General features: G+C 40.2%; 1 protein-coding gene across 1 annotated transcript in view; it reads right to left on the bottom strand.

The window, feature by feature from the left end:
• Positions 1-18071, bottom strand: part of nell2a (neural EGFL like 2a) — a 67320-nt gene that overhangs the window by 44530 nt on the left and 4719 nt on the right. Inside the window, exons 3-10 of the mRNA XM_008312274.3 lie at positions 13197-13347; positions 11284-11457; positions 9858-9954; positions 6497-6569; positions 6149-6231; positions 5592-5720; positions 3389-3491; positions 1186-1277 (exon numbers count right to left, since the gene is read on the bottom strand). Coding sequence (XP_008310496.1) covers positions 1186-1277; positions 3389-3491; positions 5592-5720; positions 6149-6231; positions 6497-6569; positions 9858-9954; positions 11284-11457; positions 13197-13347 — 902 coding nt within the window. The remainder of the gene's footprint in view (positions 1-1185; positions 1278-3388; positions 3492-5591; positions 5721-6148; positions 6232-6496; positions 6570-9857; positions 9955-11283; positions 11458-13196; positions 13348-18071) is intronic.

The raw sequence follows: 18071 nt of genomic DNA, 5'->3' as shown, positions 1-18071 counted from the left end.
AACCACCGTACAGCTGTCTGAAAGTGCAGAATTGATCGCCGCCTTGCAGAACTCATTCAAGTATTGGTTGATGAAAGGGCCGGGAGATGAAAAAAAACCGACAACCTCCAAATCAGTTTTCTGTGATTGATTGGTCCTTCCTGGCATAATGTCATCAAGTGAATGACTCTCAAATGTGAGTGAGTCACCCATCTGCTGCAGCAGGCAGACAAAGGCCCACAGCATGAATAATTGAGAAAATAAACATGATTTGGGGGGAGCTGTGTTATCTAATGATTGGTGCTGAAGAATGGCTTTGGTGTTGTGTGACTGACGCACGCACCGCGCTAGACTCAAAAATGTAAACTTCATTAAGTGGGTTTCAGCCAATTTCTACAGATTACAAAGAAAACAACGGGAGCGCAGATCGATGAGATTCAGCAGAAGTGGACAGTCTTAAACACTGGCTTATTGGACTTGTCTTCTTATCTGTTCAGGGTGGGACAGGGTGGGTGTGGACGGAGCATTAACTGAGTTGTCAGTGGCTGAACCTTTTTAAATCAATGAAGCTAAATCTAAAATCGTGACTGGGGCCTTCAGAGAACCATTAATCGAGTCCGTCGGCTACAGTTATCAGAAGAAAACTTTTTGAAGTGGATTTTACAAAGTGCACACTGATCCAACAGTATATCCAGAAGACAGTGTTTTCAGATGGGTTTCTGATTTAATGCTAACCCTGTGCAACATGCTACATAACAACAGCACATGCTGCTTTTTTATGCAACATTTGGTAGATTAGAATGACCCCCACACCTCACCTCCAAGGACCAGAACTAATGGGTCCAGTATCTAAACTGACTCTGTATCGTCTCACACTATATTGTTTCCCAGCACAACACTTCAAACTTGGACACACTATATAGTATAATAGTGTGATGAACCAGTGTAAATCAGTATCCTTTGTTTCCCTCAGGCTTATTTTTATATAGCGTTATATAGCAGACCAACAGAACTCTCTGTTTTTGCTCCAATAGTCTGCGATCACGTAGTTTAACACATCTCCTGTGTTACAGTCTGTAGGAAAAGGAGAACTGGGATTGGACCACTGTTATAACTGTGGTACTTGTTCTAGTAAAGGACTCAAATTTGACTGATTTTAATCAAAGCCTTTCATTCAACTTGCGTGTTTGTGTTGACATGACTTACCCTGCACTCAAACAGCAGGCACCTGCCAGCGGAGTCACGCACGGCCTTCCGATCGCCCTCCACTAGCTCTCTCCCACCGAACAGGCAGACAGCTGGAAGACGAACAGATACAGTGTACACACATGAAGGCTCACTGCTCTTCTGATGGCTGTAGTTTCCTCGGAGGCAACATTGTCAAAAATCATGTTTTTGGCTGATATTTGAAACATCAAAATAAATAAATGATTTTAAGCATGTTCTTTATAAAAAAAAGATTTCTACTCAGTACGGCACTATCCAGCAACATAGTTCATTAATAATATAGCTCCAAACATGTCAATAAGCCATGGCTAATGCTGAAAACAAAATGCACTGCATCCAGTAAACAAGTACTCTATAAAGGCAAATACAAGCGAGCGAACAAGTTTGGCATTTTCTCCCTCAATATTCATCTGTTTCCTAAATACATTTTCTGATCAAAAACCCATTCATGATTTTATCAGCTTTTAATCAATGATTGCTAGACTCATTTAAAATGTTGTTTATTGTGTATGACGCAAAAATGTGTTTTAATCCTGGCGTAATTTAAGTCAAAGCAAGTCAAGCATGACAAAGCTATGTAAGCGGCGCCATTATCAGTGATCCCACTTAATTAACGAGCAAAGAGAGCTACGACTGTGGCGACTGTGTCTGACTGGTAGCAGGCTCAGGCAAATTTGTTTCAGATTTGCCCAAATTCTTCTCTCAGAGGTTAGATTTGATCAGGGATTAGATTAGATTAGATTAAACTACGTTGATCTTGTACAAACTGACAAACTGCCTTTTCATAAAGAAGGACTTCGTAAAAGAGAAGGACGTCTGACTCCATCATTTCATGGTCCATATGAGCAGCCAGCAGACTCCTCCCTCTCAGACCCCTTAATCTGAGATAAGGCCTCATTTGGAGCGAGAACCGAGTCTCGGCAGTAAAGCAACTCGCCTCACTCTCCTCCCCGAAGCCAAACACGCGTAATTAGCTGTGCGTGAATGTGTGAATACGGCGTGGAGATAAGTGAGCACAGGGGTGTTGAGTTTAAGGAGATTAGCCGCCGCGTGCTTCTATTTGTCTAACACAGCAGCTGGTTACTGAGTCGTACTGTAAGCCTGCGTGTTGCAGCTCTCACCCTCAGGTTAATGATGAGGATGCTAAACTCCAGCTGATGGGAATCCAGGACTTGTGGTTTATGGCTGATAACCAGTTGGAAATTCTCCATTATTTGCTCTACGACGGACGCAGGAGTATCGGCAGCAGCGTGTGGGAGTGAGTGTTGACAAAGTCACGTTAGCTGCGGAGTTAGCTGCGTAAGTTAGAGGTAAAATCATAAGCCGACATAAGAACGTTTGATTGTGTGCTGAGGAATCTTGAACAGAGCTCTGACAATCATGACTGCTCTATTTGGAAAAGTTAGAAAATTATCACATATTTTTTATTCCAGTAAGAATTTAGAATTCCTGAATAAATTAAAACAGAGTGAATAAATGAGTGAATAAATGCAACAATTACTGTTATTGTATTGAATACTTTGATTAAAACTCTAACTTACTCCAATAGTAAATCCATCAGATCCCATTAGGGTTCAAATCAGATATTATGATGAAACGATTGTCTAATACGGTCTCAAGTCATTTTCACTGGGATTAGAAGTGACAGAATATGAAATGCAGAGGGAGGTTAATAACAGTTCACTGTGGAACGTCCTCCGTGTGGACAGTGATGAAAGAGGATCATTTGACTGAGTGAGAACACATCCAGACTCACATGTTCCATATGGATATTCACTAAGATTCCGCCACCAGTTTGACCTCGTCCTCACTCCTCCAACAGTCATGTCTACCATCAAACTGAACCACTTCACTTCGCATGCAACAACTGCAGATTGAATGGCTGATGTCAGTGTGACTGATGGAGGGCCATCTGCACTCTGAAGCTCCGCGCTGAATAATTGATTGATGCATGCGTACGCGAGTGGACGGACACATCTCTGGAGGCACGTTAGCAGGTAGCTAAGCAACACGGCCGACTCCCGGTCAGTCGTCAGGTAGGAGGTGTGATCTGTGAGATCTAAAAGTAGCGTTGCTTGTTTGTGTTACAGCGCGTGGCCGTGTTTGCATCTGTTTTAGTGACCGTGTGTGTGTGTGTGTGGGAGGTTGAGGAGGACAAGGAGGTTGAGGGTACTCCACTTACGCTGACACTCCATGCAGCAAGAACCCTTCACGTAGGCAGGGGCTGTGGTGGCCGGGCACTGAGGAGGAGGGCAGGTGATGGCCTCACACTGAACTGTTCCGTTCTGACGGAGAGAAAAACAAATTATTTTAAAAAAAGATACTATATACTACACCAAACTGTTCTGGAGAAAAAATAGAATTTGATTATATTACTGCTCTTTTTCTAAGTGTGTGGAGAACAGTTGTGTAAATGATGTATGGGGAATGTATGTGTTAATATGTGTTATTTTGCATTTTCATCAAAGGACACAGGAAATATATAAATAAATACATGAATGCATTTGGAAACACATATGTATATATACACCTGAATACATGTATTATTATACAAATGGATTTATACATGTGAATATATGTACACTCCATATACACTGAATACATGTATACACCATATGTTGCATATATATGTATAAAGACATATATTATTTATATATAAATGTGCACGTTTCAATAGACTGTTACTGAATACTTTTGTTTCCTTAATCTTATCATGTGAAATATATTCTTCTATAGTATTTTATAGTTTTTTTTACCACTTTTTGTTCCAGTTTTTGTCTGTCTGTCTATTATATCCATTACATTTTTACTGTAACGAGTAGACATCCGGAGATATCTAAGGTATATTTTTCTTAAACATAACCCTGATAATTAACCATATGTAATTAATGGTCTTCCTTGTGTTGCCTTTCACATATTTTATTTAATGAATATTTGCTCTCCATTCAATCTGCCAAAAGGAGTTTTCCACTCAATCACAATATTAAATTATTATATTCCCACTCATCTCGTCATAGTATTTAAACAAATAAAGTGGAACGCGAGGTTTCACACGACACTTCGAGGGGTTTGAGGTTTAATCTCCGTCTGTAATTAACACTGCTGCCACGGATGAGAGCTGCTGTGACAGCAACATCCATGAACCATAGCCACGTAATTGATAACATCTTCATGCGCGACCTTTGAATTCTAAAGGTCATGTCTAATTGCCACACATAAGGAAAGGAACATATTCCCCTGTAATTACTTAATTGCAGTGGAGGAATGAAAACATAGTGTATGTGGTGATGGCAGTGATTTCACAGGAGGAGTGGGCGGAACAAATGGCTGATGATAATTATCATCTGCCAGGATCAATTATGTGCAGTGCACAGGGAGTTTTGAAATTACTTTTTTTTTTTTAAATGTTGGACAGTGGAGCGTGAAGCCACCTCACTAGTTGTTGATTGACTTCAGTAGAAGGACGTATGAATTCACATTCCAAAGTGACAGGGGGTTAAATTTGTATTTTGATGTGGTACAAAGGCCCTCGATCTCCACTCAGATTTAACGGAGAATTTAAGCAATGCAAAATAGGAAACAGAAATAACCATGAATTACTAAGCACTGTTCTGGACGAGGCTTGTACTCCAGGCCTTCTCTGGTGAAGGAGGGAAACCCTTGTATTATGCGAGCTGCCTACACACACACACAGATGGTTTTCACATATGATGAACAAGAGGAGTAAAACAGAACGATAAGGTTTGCAGTGGGAGCAGTGAGTTCTTGTAAATGTTAACAATCTCAGCAGCACACGAGCTGGAGAGTCATCAAAAAACATTGTTCTCCTAAATTGCCTACAAAAACATGCAGTCGAATTCAATAAAACAAATATAATATAAGATCACAGATTCATTTATGTCACTCTCAGCACTCTAGCGAAAAGCTAGCAGACAAACACAAGGATTAGCCAAACTAGCCTAGGATGAACACAAATTCACAATTAGTGAATAAATCAAGTTAATTAAGACAAATTGGTCAATATTAACACAAATTTTAGCAGAAAATAGTAAAATAATGTGAATTAAATCATAACTTGAGTAAATGAAAGATAGTCACAAACAGCAGTTCAACAGCAGTAACCTAAAATGTATCTCTTTAAGTTAGCCAAAGAGATATAAAAATAATATGAATTCAAATTGTAGGAAAATATTCAAAACAATACAAGAGATATATCTAATTTAAATAAAAAAAAAATCATGCTTTGTATTGAATTGGCTACATTGAGGTCAAATCCTTGTTTTGGATTCCATTAAATGTGTTTCACATTAACCTCAAAATACATTTTGTGGCCATTAGGATGTATTTAAAATTCACTTGTCTGAGCACTGTACACACGCGCTCACCGTGCACGTGCAGTTCCTGCAGCCATCTGTCCAGCCCTCGTCCTCCCTGTAGACAACCCCCTTAACGGTGCAGGTCCTCTCACAATAGCAGCCGTCCAGCCCATTCATCTTCTCCTCTGCCCTGGACAGCTGCTCGCGCCGGCACAACAGAAACAGAGAAACAAAAGGCGAAAAAGACATGAAGGCAGCAGGCCTCACTGTGTGTCTGTGTTAATGTGTGCAGAGCAGTGAGGCGAATACAGCCGTCCACCGTCGCACACACACACACACACACACACACTCACACACACTCCCTGTGTCTAAGAAATTGACAGCATTAAGTTATAAAATGTTCTTCATCCAAAAATATTTGTCTGTGATTAAAAATTAATTGATATTTATATCTATTTATTGAAAGAACTGTGGAAAAAAAAAGTTTTAAACAAAATAAATAAATATATTATTGGAACTGAAGACAGAATGACATGATTGGTTGTAATTCTTGACTATGTTTTCCAGAATTATTATGATATGAACGTGTGCACCAGGCCATGACAGTTGATCATTCACTATAATACCTTGCTGGACGTTTTAGCCAGGACGTCCTGCAGCTCCATGATCTTCTGCACAAGTCCATGGAAGTCATTGCAAGTTGGACAAGCTGAGACAAACAAGACAGGATTTAACATATAATTCATGTATAGTTAACTTAGATTAATCTAGAATAAAACATAATGTGTGTTTTATGCACATTAAATTTCTGTGATTTCTTTTCCCTAAATGTTTAGAGTATTCCAAGCTTGAGGCATTAGTTAGAGCCCATTTCCTCAAATGATGATTTTTTTATATTAGTAAAAGAAAAATCCCATTTCTGTAGTTTATTTTTCTTGCAAAATAACGGATGTTAAGTACAGGACTTCACTCACTTCTGTTCAGGTCGGGACACTGTGAGATGTAACCCTGCGGCATCACCACGATCTCCACGTCCTGCATCACTCCCTGGACACACAAAGAAACCACAGAAAACCTTTGAATTAGGGCAAAAAAGGAACATCCTACAGGAAACAAGCAGGGAATCAAACATGAGAGAGAGTTCATCTGGATACTGAATATTGTCAACGCTCCTGAAGAGTACATATCAAAACATTTGAATGCTTTAAAGCAGTGTTTCCCAAACTTTTTTTCTGGGGACCCATATTTAAAAAGTCACAAACCTTCGTGACCCAAGTCAATAGACATTAATCGTAAACTCCCAGGAAACATGATGCGAAACGACCCAAAAAAAAATCTCTTGCGACCCACCTGAGGGTTGCGACCCAGTCTTTGGGAAACAATGCTTAAAGGTATACCGTGTATAAAATGTCACCACAAAACCAGAACCACCGTCAATGAAACCTATGGTAACGGTGGTGAATAGAAAACAGAGACTTTATCAACATTCCCACAATACGGTGAACAACGGGACAAAAAAAAAAAAACTGGCATCATTTACCTCAGGATTTTTCAGGCTAGTCTTTCAATTCCAAAATACAGTAATTTCCCTTAGTTTTTTTCTATAAATATATATAATGTTGTGTCAGTCTGCAGTGATGCTGCCCTTTACTTCTATTTTCTTTTCTTTTTTTGCAGATATTCATGGTGTTTCTGGGTGGCAATGTTTGAACAAAGAAATACAAATAATATTGAACCAGTAAACTGAACTAATGGACCAGAGCACAGCCTACAGGAATAGAATAGAATAGAACAGTCATTATATGGGGGGTGCAACAAAAGGAAAGAGCGCCACATGCTGTTTGTTTGAATGTAGTGAAATTGCTGCATGCTCGTACCGTGACAGTGAGTCATCATGTCACCCTTTTAACAGTGTTTCCACTAATGCCTCATCACTCTCACATGTGTGGATGTGGTAAACTATAACGTGATAAGTGGGGCTTATCAAATATTCAACTTGGTGGACGGGGCTTTCTGCATCTATTAACCCTCATCCACAGTTCGTTCCTCCACAATTTCAACACCCGAGGACAAAGATGCTGTGAGACGTAGCTGCACTAAGAGGCAACGAATTGGGAAACTGGCATAACTGCGTCCGTTTTTCCACAAAAACATTTGCGCGGCTCTGACTGTCATGGCTTCACGGCTCCATTTCTGAGGACAGAATTGCAGCCACGTTTCCCAAACAGAGAGTGAAGAGTAAAACACAAAGTCAAGACGAGGGTTTGAATTTTGAGTCATGGCTCCTAACACTTGACCTTTTCTCCTGTGCCCACACGCGTGCGCGCCAACTGGTCGCCATGGTAACCCAGCCTATTTCATTTCTCAAGTGCATTTATTTCCCTTACAGAAGTGAAGCAGTGCAACTTAGGGGAAATTGTTTTTTAAATTGTCTTGCTACTTCAATTTAGCAACCATAAATTTCAAGTCCGGTGGAAGTAATGTGCTGATTGAAATGGAACAGAGCGGAGTGTTGTCTAACACGGCCACACTGACAACATAAATGTAAACATCTCTCTGCAGGCGTCCATACACCGACATACACTTCCTTATTGTGTTTTAGATTGTGCTACTGGATTTTCTATTTATGTTTCAGACCTTATTTTGAAGTGGAATTGTATAAACGCAGATGATATGATGGAGATTTTGATAAACTACTCAACTGACTGGTTGACAGTAAGTTTCTGTTAGACACAAAAAACCACCTGAGATTGTATACAGGTTTACTGTGTGTTTGTGACCACCTGAGATTGTATACAGGTTTACTTTGACTGTGTGTTTGTATCTCCTGGATTTTAAACTGCTGAACAGTTGACAGTTACACACGATATCAAATTCCAAATTCATTAAAGCAGAACTTGTGTTGCACTGTCCAAATATTTTATCATTACCACGACTGCAGCTTCTGTGCAGAGAAAAAACAGGAAGGACACTGAATTTTTCAAACAGACCACTCAGTGTCGGGGACTTCGTGTCTGTGTTATAAACACAGAGCCGTACGTGGGATGTGAATGTTTGTCCCATCTGCACAGGAAATACTAATTTACCAAACAAGCAGAAAATGATTCAGAGCATAAGCAGTTCAGCTGCAATTATTTTCGTACTTTACTTAAGGATGAATTGAATTATTTAAGATGGAATGGTCGCTGCAGTTGAAATTAACTAAAAACTAAAAAAAAGAAACATTTGAATAATAATAATAATAATAATAATAATTAAATAGAAATGACTGGACAGAAGTTCAAAATTTGTTTTTCATTATTTCAATAAACACTCGACTCAAATGTATTGAAGGAATAAAGAAGAATCCCACACAGGTGTAGGCTATCACACAGACGTAGTTGTGATTACGTTTCAGTGATTATTGCATTTAAACGTAGCGTAATTCCAGCTTTAAAAAGTAGTAGCAGCTGAGATCAAACTATTGTTGATATAATATAATATTAACCTGACAAACAATTGAGGTCAAGGGAAATGAGGAAGCAGACATTTCATATTTAATTAATTCCTTAGATATTTCACTACTAATGGTTGCTGTGAGAAACCCAGACTTCAGCGTAGGTTTTGTGGCAGAAATGCTGTGTGTATGTGCAGTAATAAAGCAGTGTTCAATCACGACGGGCAGAGATGCTGCCATGCGACAGGATTAGTCCATTAGACCTCCAAGGCTACTTTCATCTTCCAATTAACACAGAGTAAATCCACAGTAAGGACATGATGTATGTGGTACACAAACACAGACAATACCACAGAGCCAGGTAAGCAGCAGCAGACCATGAAACACACAAACACACACACACACACACACACACACACACAGAGCTCGGCTCTGGCTCACTAATTAAACTAGCTATAGCTGCCAGTGATGTGACATTTGCACTGAAACGTCTCCCCAGGTGCAGAACTCTGAAGTGTGGTCCAGTTTTGGAGCCGTAATATATGTTTCAGTGTCTAAAAAGCAATACTGTAGATGAGGTTTAATGAGTACAGTCCTCAGGCTTTTAATGATTTCTCCCAGATCAGTGTTGAGAGACTCGCAGAGATAATTGCACTGGGTTTGGTTGCACAGTGAGAGAAAAAAGGGAAGAAGCAATGACAATAGAATTGAAGTATCGAAAGACAAGCCTTTCATGTCAAATTCAAAGCTCAGATGGCATGGCATGCAATTAAGTAAAACAGCTATTATGAAAAAATTATAAAAATAAATACAACCAACAGATGTTGTGTTAAAATGCCAGAGTTTACAGTGTGTATTAATGCTGGGCATATAAGGAGCGGCCATGAGGCAGCGCTGACCTTAAAGAAGCCGTGGGCGGCGTTCCTCTGTCCGAGCCAAACGGAAGCGTCCTCAGGAATATTCATGTAAGGAACTTCCACCACACGCTCATAGATCCTGCAGTAACACAAAGCAGAAGGGTTTTTAATAATATGCGTTAATCTATCCACATTCCCATATGTAATTATTATACTATTGATATAATTATTATCCACTGCACTGTGGCAAAAATCTAAAAAAAAAAAAACTAAAACTATGCAATAACCCCACAGACCCTAAAGAGGGCCCTGCCCCCCACTTTGGAATCACTGTTATTGTTGACTCTTAATTTTTAGGTATAAACGTGAGTGAGATGGTTTGTTTGTCTCCCATATGTGGCGCTATGACGGACTGGAGAACTGCTCAGGGTGAACCCATCTTTGCCCAGTGTCTCACCCCCATCCTTCACTCTGGTTCTTGTTCTATCAAATCCAGCTAACAGCATGGGGTCTGCCACACTCGTGGCGTCGCCCTCTGCTTCTTTAATTGTGCCAGGGAACATTTGTGCGTGTAAACTGTTTCCCCTCGTCCGTGCAGCAGAGCCACAGTGGCTCCTCACGCTGCATTTGACCCAGGTTTTTCCAACAGAGACCACAGTCTGCAGCATCACACCTTTATATCCCTCACTACACCAGAACTGCATAGTCCTCAGACTAATTACTCAATTTTCATTTTCAGCCTTCAGACTAGATGAATGTTTTCTTGCTCATCTAAACAAGTTTTTCTTTCTGTCACATTTTCTCTACATAATTATTTCTCAGAAACCCCGGGAATATGCACGAACCGAGCACGAACACTGCAGAGTCTAGTCTCAATTCAAGTACGGCACAAAAGTGCTGCTTAATTCTTTATGAAATGCATGATCTAGAACAGGGGAACAAACTCCTGGCCCGGGGCCAAGTACAGTCCACGGGACCACAACATCTGGCCCGTGACTAGAAATCAACAAAAACTTTTTTGACCTAATTTAGTTGTTTTTTATTGAATTATAAAACGCTTCAAACACATAAACACACATACTTCACCAAGATTTTAGTATAGTCAGTTTAGTCACACTATGTAAATTCCTTTGTACAATTTAAACTGAATTTGAAGTCAAACGTATTTTCAAATGTTCCTTGTTATCAGGCAAATTCTTCTCCTTTTGTCAATATCTAACGCCTACATAATCCTGAGCACCGTCCAGGGACTCAGGTGTGTTACAGAGCCTCACGTAGCCCGGAGCTGTTAGCCTTAGGCAGGGTTTCTCACGTCGATCTAAATCCCTACACCGCTACACAAGTCCTGCTAGGGTTATAAAAGGAAAAAAATGTTATTTAAAAAAAAAGGATTTCATGTTTTATTGTGTGCACCAATTAAAGTAGTTCATGTTCACGCACAAGTCGGAAACAAATTCCAGCTTCTCACCTGTTGCAGTCCACATGTAAGATGACGTGCGAGGCGCTGATGGCCACGGAGACCTTGTGCCACTGATCGTCGGCCAGACTGTAGGGGAACACCTCCGTGTGGGCCTGCTGGCCTTTGGTGCGGTAGTGAAGACGCACCTCGCTGCGCTGACCGCTGCTCTCCAGCTCCAGGAACCTGCAGAGAAATGTACCAGCAACGTTTCAAAATAAATGTCACCTCTGATCAAACCATAACCAGCACGTGTCATTCAAGCGTCTAAATCCAAACACCATGTCAGGAGACGCGCATCGCTAATTTCCACATAATGCACTTTCACATGTGCGGCTTCCGTCCACCATTTAGAACTTAATCACCTCAGTTGTTGAACATAATGGCACTACATGGCTGTTAGGTGCAACATCAGCGGTGCAGCATAATTGCCCACATGTAGAGGTTTGACACTTTATATTGAGGTATTAGTATTCAAGAAGAATCTCCTCTCCCCACTCCACTGAGATTCACCCAGCATGGTGAGACTAATGGAGAGAGCTGCTTATACGCAATGACCACATTTGCATTTAAAGACGTACTTAAAATAGATGTTTGCATAAAAAAAAAAAAAAACAAGAAAATGATTTCACGTACTCATGCTTGTGGAGCAATGTGTAATGGATTCATCTTAAAAGTATATCTGATCACATGACTCTGCAATAATGTTCATACTGACTCCACTCCATGTCATACGGCGCCGCTTTGAAGGAAATGAACAGCTGAGGAGGCAAATCAGCGGAAGGCGGGGGTGGGGGGGGTGGGGAGTTGGTGGGAGGGTGGTTCATTAACATTCCTGTAAGGTCTCTTCTTGGTGCTGACGCTAATGTACAAACTATTCAATCAAAGCCTTCTGTGGAGTTCACATTTGGGTTTGTGATCATCCCACGGTTCAGCTACCAGTGAATAATGGAAAACATTAGCATGCTAACTGCGGAGTAGTGCGTCATCAGCTCTCAAACCACGATTACAGACTCGAGGCTTAAATCGCTGATGGACTGTGAATAATACACTGGAACGGAGGATGATTGGCTTTGTTTACTGCATGGCTGTGTAAAAGCATCTAAATGTTCATCAAACATAAACACTTGAGTTTTAATCACTGCTTCACAGACAAGGGATATGTAAACATGACAGAATTATACAGAATGTATATATAGAGAGAGAGAAGTTTCAGTTGTCGATAAAAAGACTCACTCAATTACAGTTTTGGAAATACAGGGATTGGAGTACTTTATACGGCATATGGTATAAAGCAGGGGTGTCAAACTCATTTCGGTTCAGGGCCCACATACAGCCTGATTAGATGTCAGGTGGGCCCGACTAGTACAATACAATACAAAAAAAACATCATGGACATGAAGTATTTGTGCATTTTTTTCATTTTCAAAATTCATCAAGCGGGCCGATTTTGGCTCACGGGCCGTATGTTTGACACCCCTGGTATAAGGTGTAACATTAGGGTTAGTCCGAAAGTTCTATGCAGATGTTAAAATTTCAATTTTTTTTAATTTTTAATAATTCAAACATGCGTTGAGAAACACCCCTTCAGGCGTCTCAGACAATCTGAAATCAATTATCGATATATTTTCTCATAATATATATTGTATCAAAAATAAACTCTTTCAAAATAAAAGCAAACATGATTCATTTTTAAAAAGAAAATGTTAACTTGGTTTTCATCTTCTTTTTCTTTTCCCAGAAGGAAAGTTTTAAAAGAACTCGACAGAAATCCCCCAGAATTCAACAGAGAACAAACAAACATACTGCAGCTCGCAGAAGGATTAAATGAAGTTATGTAGAGAAATATCCTTCTTGTCTCGTTGTTGTTGTTTTTTTTAATAAAGTTTTTTGATTTGCTTTGGAACTAAAAAAAATATGTATACCTCTGTTCAGAATGATGAATAGAGAGGATGACCCCGGAGTTGAGGTGCTCTTGTTTGACGGTCACCAGAACAGTAAACTCGCTCTTGCCTCTCAGTTTGTGGACCATTTGCTTTGAGAGCTCAGCAGGAGCCTTGACTTCCCTGGAGGATCCTGAACAGAAACAAAAAACAGAGGTGTTACTCACAACACAACACAACACAACAAGGTGATTTTGTCGCAACTATTAAGAGACTAAAAAATTAAATCAATGTAGTGTGAAGACTTTGAAATCTTCAGTTTCAAATAGACAAAATAAACTATAACTAATGTCAGCCAATATCTAAACATTTAAAAATGATAAATAAAAACTAAGATAAATTCTATATATAATAAAGTTCTTATAAAGGTCTTATACTTAAATGTAAGTTTTTTTTTCTCAATAACAACACTGAGTATCTTTAATAATGACTGAGTCTTTATACACATCACAGCAAACGTCTTGACGTTAAAATACTGCATTGTGAAAAAGAAATATGCTGCAGGCATACGTGGAAACATGTCACTGAACCAAGACCATTTGCTCAACAAAATCACCAGACACGTGTTTGCCGTTTTACATCTCACACGCCATAAATATTTGATATTCTGTCTCTATACACACTTATTAAAATATAATGTTGAAGCCAGAAAACATAAAAAAATACTTCCAACCAGAAAACACATTTTTCACAGGGCTGGGATGAAATAAATTATAATTAAGTAAATTAAGTAAGTTACCCAAAACACCTGGAAATAATTATTTGACAGTTTGTCAGATGAAAGTGATGGGGAAAAAAATGGAATAAGTGGTGCCAGGCTGAGATCAGGTCACCTGAGAAAGTTTAAAGTGACAGATCTGAGTCTTCGATGGAGGAACTGCTTAGATGAGTTCATCGTACCACCTGCTGTCTCATTCTGCTTCAGTGCAGAGCTCAAACAATGAATGTGGAATTTGGGGAGTGGAACTGTAATACTAATGGAGCTGGTCTCCACGTAGACGTCCACGCTACTTTAATGGAAGCATCAATAAGTGATAACGTTTCTCAGAAGCAATCACATCAAAGACCTCACTTCCAGCTTTGGTGTGCATGCAGGACACGCCGGCACATTTAAACGCTCTGGGAAGCTCACGTCACGGCTGTGTCTCATCAAAGTATTAACATTACTTCCAGCTGGTAGAAGAAGCCAATTAACACAATCCAACGTGAAGCAGTAAAAAAACACAAACCAACAAACCACAGTAAAGCCTAATGTTTCCTTTACCAACATACGCACGACACGATGTGATGTTAAAAGCCGGAGCCTACGCTCTCATATTTTTCTTTCAGTAAGCACTAGATGTGCTGGGATTAGCTCTTTTTCCTGATACAGGCTTTTAACTCCAGGAGGAATACACTGTGAGTCATTTCTGTACAAACCAAAAACGCCCGCTGGATTTGTTCCTCAGCAAAACAGAGGCACCGAGCGTGATGTCATGCATTTTGCATCGCCAGCAAAGTATCACTGCCGGTCATTGACTGAGGTGGGACAGATGGTCCGACCACTGCCACGAGAGTCGTGCCTTTTATTCATCCGCAGCCATCAACCCCTCACCATATAATAACTGAACCCAAACGACCGCTGTTGACCATAAATACCCAAATAATTATACATTCTGCCTCCGGAATCGCAAATGAAGTCATGTCACTCTGCCTCGGAGAGATTTTTTTACTGTTATTATTTTATGAACAAATGCTCGTGCATTTTGACATTTTCTACTGATGGAGCCAAAACTGGTTCATTTTTTTTAAAACAAAAGCGGCGAGCGTGCTACGTGTTGAACAGAGACAACGCTGACATTTCAATCACGGGCCAAACGAGCGCAGTGGGAGCAGGTGTCAGGGCAGGGTCCACACTGAGGGAGGGTGGGGGGGGATGGTAGGCCATAAAGAACCACTACCAATGGGCTGCTTCACCATTGGGCAGCTAGGATGTTTGATCTGTAAGTGGACGACTCTCATCACACCTCTTTATACGGTGAGGGGAAGGGGGCGGCTCTGAAGAAGACCGTGTTGGAGGACACAACACTCTTTAAAGAATCCTCAACCTAAATTTTGACAGCCGCAGCAGCTAATGCCTCTGTGGGGCTGGAAACAGACATGAAAGAGCGCTGCTCTGGTTTTGATGAGGGGCCCAGCTTTACACCCTGCCAAATTAATGTGGCCCCGCTGAGAATGTCTTTGGTCGATTATCTATTGGCAGGCGCCTGCATGGGGCAGCCACCTGCTCCTAACAACCGTTCTGACGAGAGAAATTGACACAAAATGGCCTTAAAATAACGACGTGGCCATACATTACTAATCAGGACAGCACGGCGAAGCGTCTCTTGTTGTTTGTCCGTCGGAGAAGTGTGTGTACAAGGTTTTGTAAGCTGACTGCATATCCCAAAAAGCCTGGGGCTAAACAACATCCCCAGGAAGTGCAGCTCTGGGACGCAAACTAATTTTATCTCCTGGGCACCGTGTGTTTTAATGGTTGCACTCAGACAGCTCTGCCAACCCTTAGTTTCACTTTGAATCTGAAACCGTCCAGTAAGATCGCAGTTTATCTGACCCCTTAGGAAACACACATTTAACAGTATCTTTACACTGTCTTCAATGCTTACTGATGTACCTACACGGTCAGTACTGCACAGGTCAGATTCTCACACATTAGGTATTTAGAGCAGGTACACAGCAGATTCACAGCATAGGAACCTTGATAGACCCCGGCTCTGACAAAATCCTTTCTCTTATTCAATCCCAATCCACACAATAGATTGTGGTCTTGAAAATATGTAGTCTCACCTCTGCAATCCCACATCTCTTATAGTAGTGTATGTTACTAATGAAGACTTTTATACAAAGGTGTTTTTTGCCTAAGGAATTTAAAAAAAAATTCCACAGATAAAACAAAACAACAAAAACAAAATCACCTCCTACGTCTTCCAACAAATCTTCAATAACAATGTGCAATTAACTTTGTGATGTTACTGCAACTCTGTGATCAAATCAGCAGAGGAAGGAGAAAAAAAAATTAAAGAAGAGTGTGAAAATGTTTTTGTTACATAATGATTCCCCTCAGATAAAATACTGAATGTTTTAGCTGTTGGCCTGAGCATCTAGAAACATGTGTGGGAGGTTTACGTCTGTGGTTTGGATATATTTTCCATCATGCTCATAAAATGGATTTGTCCACAGTCAAGTGATATAAAGACATAACATTAAGACAGCTAAATATTGCAATAACTTTCTTTTACGATGAATAGAATTTGCCATGAAAATAAATACACGTATGTCTCAGTTGTTAATTAATTTAGAATTTAATAAAGATTTTAGTCAAAATTTAAAAAAAGGATGAGCATCTTTTACCGCCCCCTTCAGTCAGGTTTTTGAGAACAACAGCATTAGGACATTATTTCTAATGAATTTGATTGGTTAACAACAGATAGAAACAGAGCAATAGACTCGAAGCGATAACCTACTGGAGACCGACACCGAACACACAGTGCACAATTTTTTTGCCTATGCAGACAAAAACATGCAAATAGTTTGCATACTAAATAGAGCAACAGCCATTGTGCTGCAGCAGAGTTACCGGATGTGGAGAACCAATGTGCTTTTGCTAATGTAGTCGGTATATAATACTGTATATACACTGTAAGAGTTTATCATCTCAATCTTAACTAAACACTTCCATTTAGAGGAAAACGGCAGATAACGCACAATGATAGATTTTCCACTGTACGGAGCTATATTTCATTCAAATACTACCACTTTGTACTCAGTGTAAGTAGTACAAATAGCACTGGGGACAAACCTGGCTCAACATTTGAATCAAGCAGGGTTTTCAATTGCATACTTAGCACCATCTATAGGTCAGCAAAGCTGGGGTACATGTTTAATGTTGACAAAAACAAAATGCTATAGTACTAGAGTGACAGCAGACAATAACAATGAGGTTACTGAGACAGTGAGATGTCTTGTATAACCTGTATTTTCCTGAATATTTTATCATCTACATTCTAAACAATTCAATTTGGGAGAAAATGGCAGATAAAGCACAATGACAACTGGTCTGTCCAAACAGAAGACTAGTTTTCTGACAATAATATTGTGTTTGTATTTGTCTCCTGTTGCTGTCTTAACCTTACTTTTCCTCTAAATAGGATCATAAAGTAATTGGAAATTATTTTATTTCTTTAACGAGAGTTAGTTTTAACAAAATTACTCCTTTGATAGTACATCCTTTATGACTGGATGACTTCAATATTTTATTGAGAAGGCACAGCTACACATAAACAGGCCTCAACACAAATGTTTACGACAGCTTCAACAAATACTAACTAAAAAAAAAAGCCGAGCAGAGACATGAAAAATATAGGTATGCACAAACACCGGGGAAGAAGGGAGAGCTATAGGGGAGTGATAAATAATGACCCCTGTCATTAAAGCTTCTCAATATATTCCACCAGACTCAGTCAATCTGCATTCAACCCCCATCTGCCCCCACTGTGTCTTCACTCTCCTGGAACAAATACTAAACTGAGCCAAGGGCACCTCCAGGACTGCAGTGACCAGCAGTTTCCCCCCAATCTTCAGATCGTCTCCTCGGTGACTGGCCGCCTGTCATTCACAAACATACACAGGGCTAATGACAGCCTTCCAGCCAACCGACTGCAGAACTGCCCTGGAGGGACAGAAATATCTCTCTCTCCCCACGGTCACCAGCGCTCCTCTGTGAAACATACGTAGGATTAGGTACGCCTCAGAAGTCAGGAGGCTGAACAGACTTTGACCACAGGGAGTTGGAGATGAGGTCAGCCAAGATTTTGGATT

This window comes from Cynoglossus semilaevis, chromosome 6 (assembly GCF_000523025.1).
Source record: "Cynoglossus semilaevis isolate Cse_v1.0 chromosome 6, Cse_v1.0, whole genome shotgun sequence".
Taxonomy (NCBI): domain Eukaryota; kingdom Metazoa; phylum Chordata; class Actinopteri; order Pleuronectiformes; family Cynoglossidae; genus Cynoglossus; species Cynoglossus semilaevis.
This window is presented reverse-complemented; position numbering and strand designations above follow the sequence as displayed.